This window comes from Meleagris gallopavo, chromosome 13 (assembly GCF_000146605.3).
Source record: "Meleagris gallopavo isolate NT-WF06-2002-E0010 breed Aviagen turkey brand Nicholas breeding stock chromosome 13, Turkey_5.1, whole genome shotgun sequence".
Taxonomy (NCBI): Eukaryota; Metazoa; Chordata; class Aves; order Galliformes; family Phasianidae; genus Meleagris; species Meleagris gallopavo.
This window is the reverse complement of record NC_015023.2, coordinates 11,341,584-11,342,193: the sequence shown is the minus strand read 5'-3', so window position 1 is coordinate 11,342,193 and position 610 is coordinate 11,341,584. Positions and strand designations below refer to the sequence as shown.

The 610-nt window shown below is 67.4% G+C and overlaps 1 protein-coding gene across 1 annotated transcript in view; it reads left to right on the top strand.

Moving 5' to 3' along the window:
* MTSS2 (MTSS I-BAR domain containing 2) overlaps positions 1 to 492 on the top strand; it is a 10,583-nt gene extending 10,091 nt beyond the window's left edge. The window contains exons 15-16 of the mRNA XM_031555408.1: positions 5 to 39; positions 128 to 492. Coding sequence (XP_031411268.1) covers positions 5 to 39; positions 128 to 492 — 400 coding nt within the window. The remainder of the gene's footprint in view (positions 1 to 4; positions 40 to 127) is intronic.
* The last annotated feature ends 118 nt before the right edge of the window (positions 493 to 610 follow it).

Here is a 610-nt window from a genome sequence, read left to right as displayed (position 1 = left end):
GCAGCGATGGAGACGGCGGAGAGGAGTGCGGAGCCCTCGGTGGGCTCTTCCAGGCCATCATTAACGACATGAAGGTAGGGGTCCCCCCCCTTCACCCCCCACTCCGAACCCGACGGTCCCCGGGCAGCGTTTCCCGTCCTCACCGTGGGGCGGCGGGCACGGGGAGAGCACCGGGAGCCGGGAGCCGGCACCGGGCGGCCGCCTGAGCCCAAACATCAACACCGGATCGGGACCGGAGCCCCAGACCGGATTATCGGAGCTCTAAACCGAGAAGCGGAGCTCCGATATCAGCCCCGGATCGGTTACCGGAGCTCCATACCGGGCACCCGGAGCCCCAAACCGGGCATCCAAAGCTCCGAACCGGGCACCGGAGCCCCGACATCGGCCCCAGATCGGTACCGGAGCTCCAAACCGAGCGCTCGGAGCCCCGATATCAGCACTGGATCGGTACCGGAGCTCCATATCGGCACCCGGAGCCCCAAACCGGGCTGACGAAGCTCTAAATCGGGCACCTGGAGCTCCGAACCGGGAACGCGGATCCCGACATCAGCCCCGGATCTGTTACCGGAGCCCCATATCGGGCACCCGGACCCCGACATCAGCTCCGGAT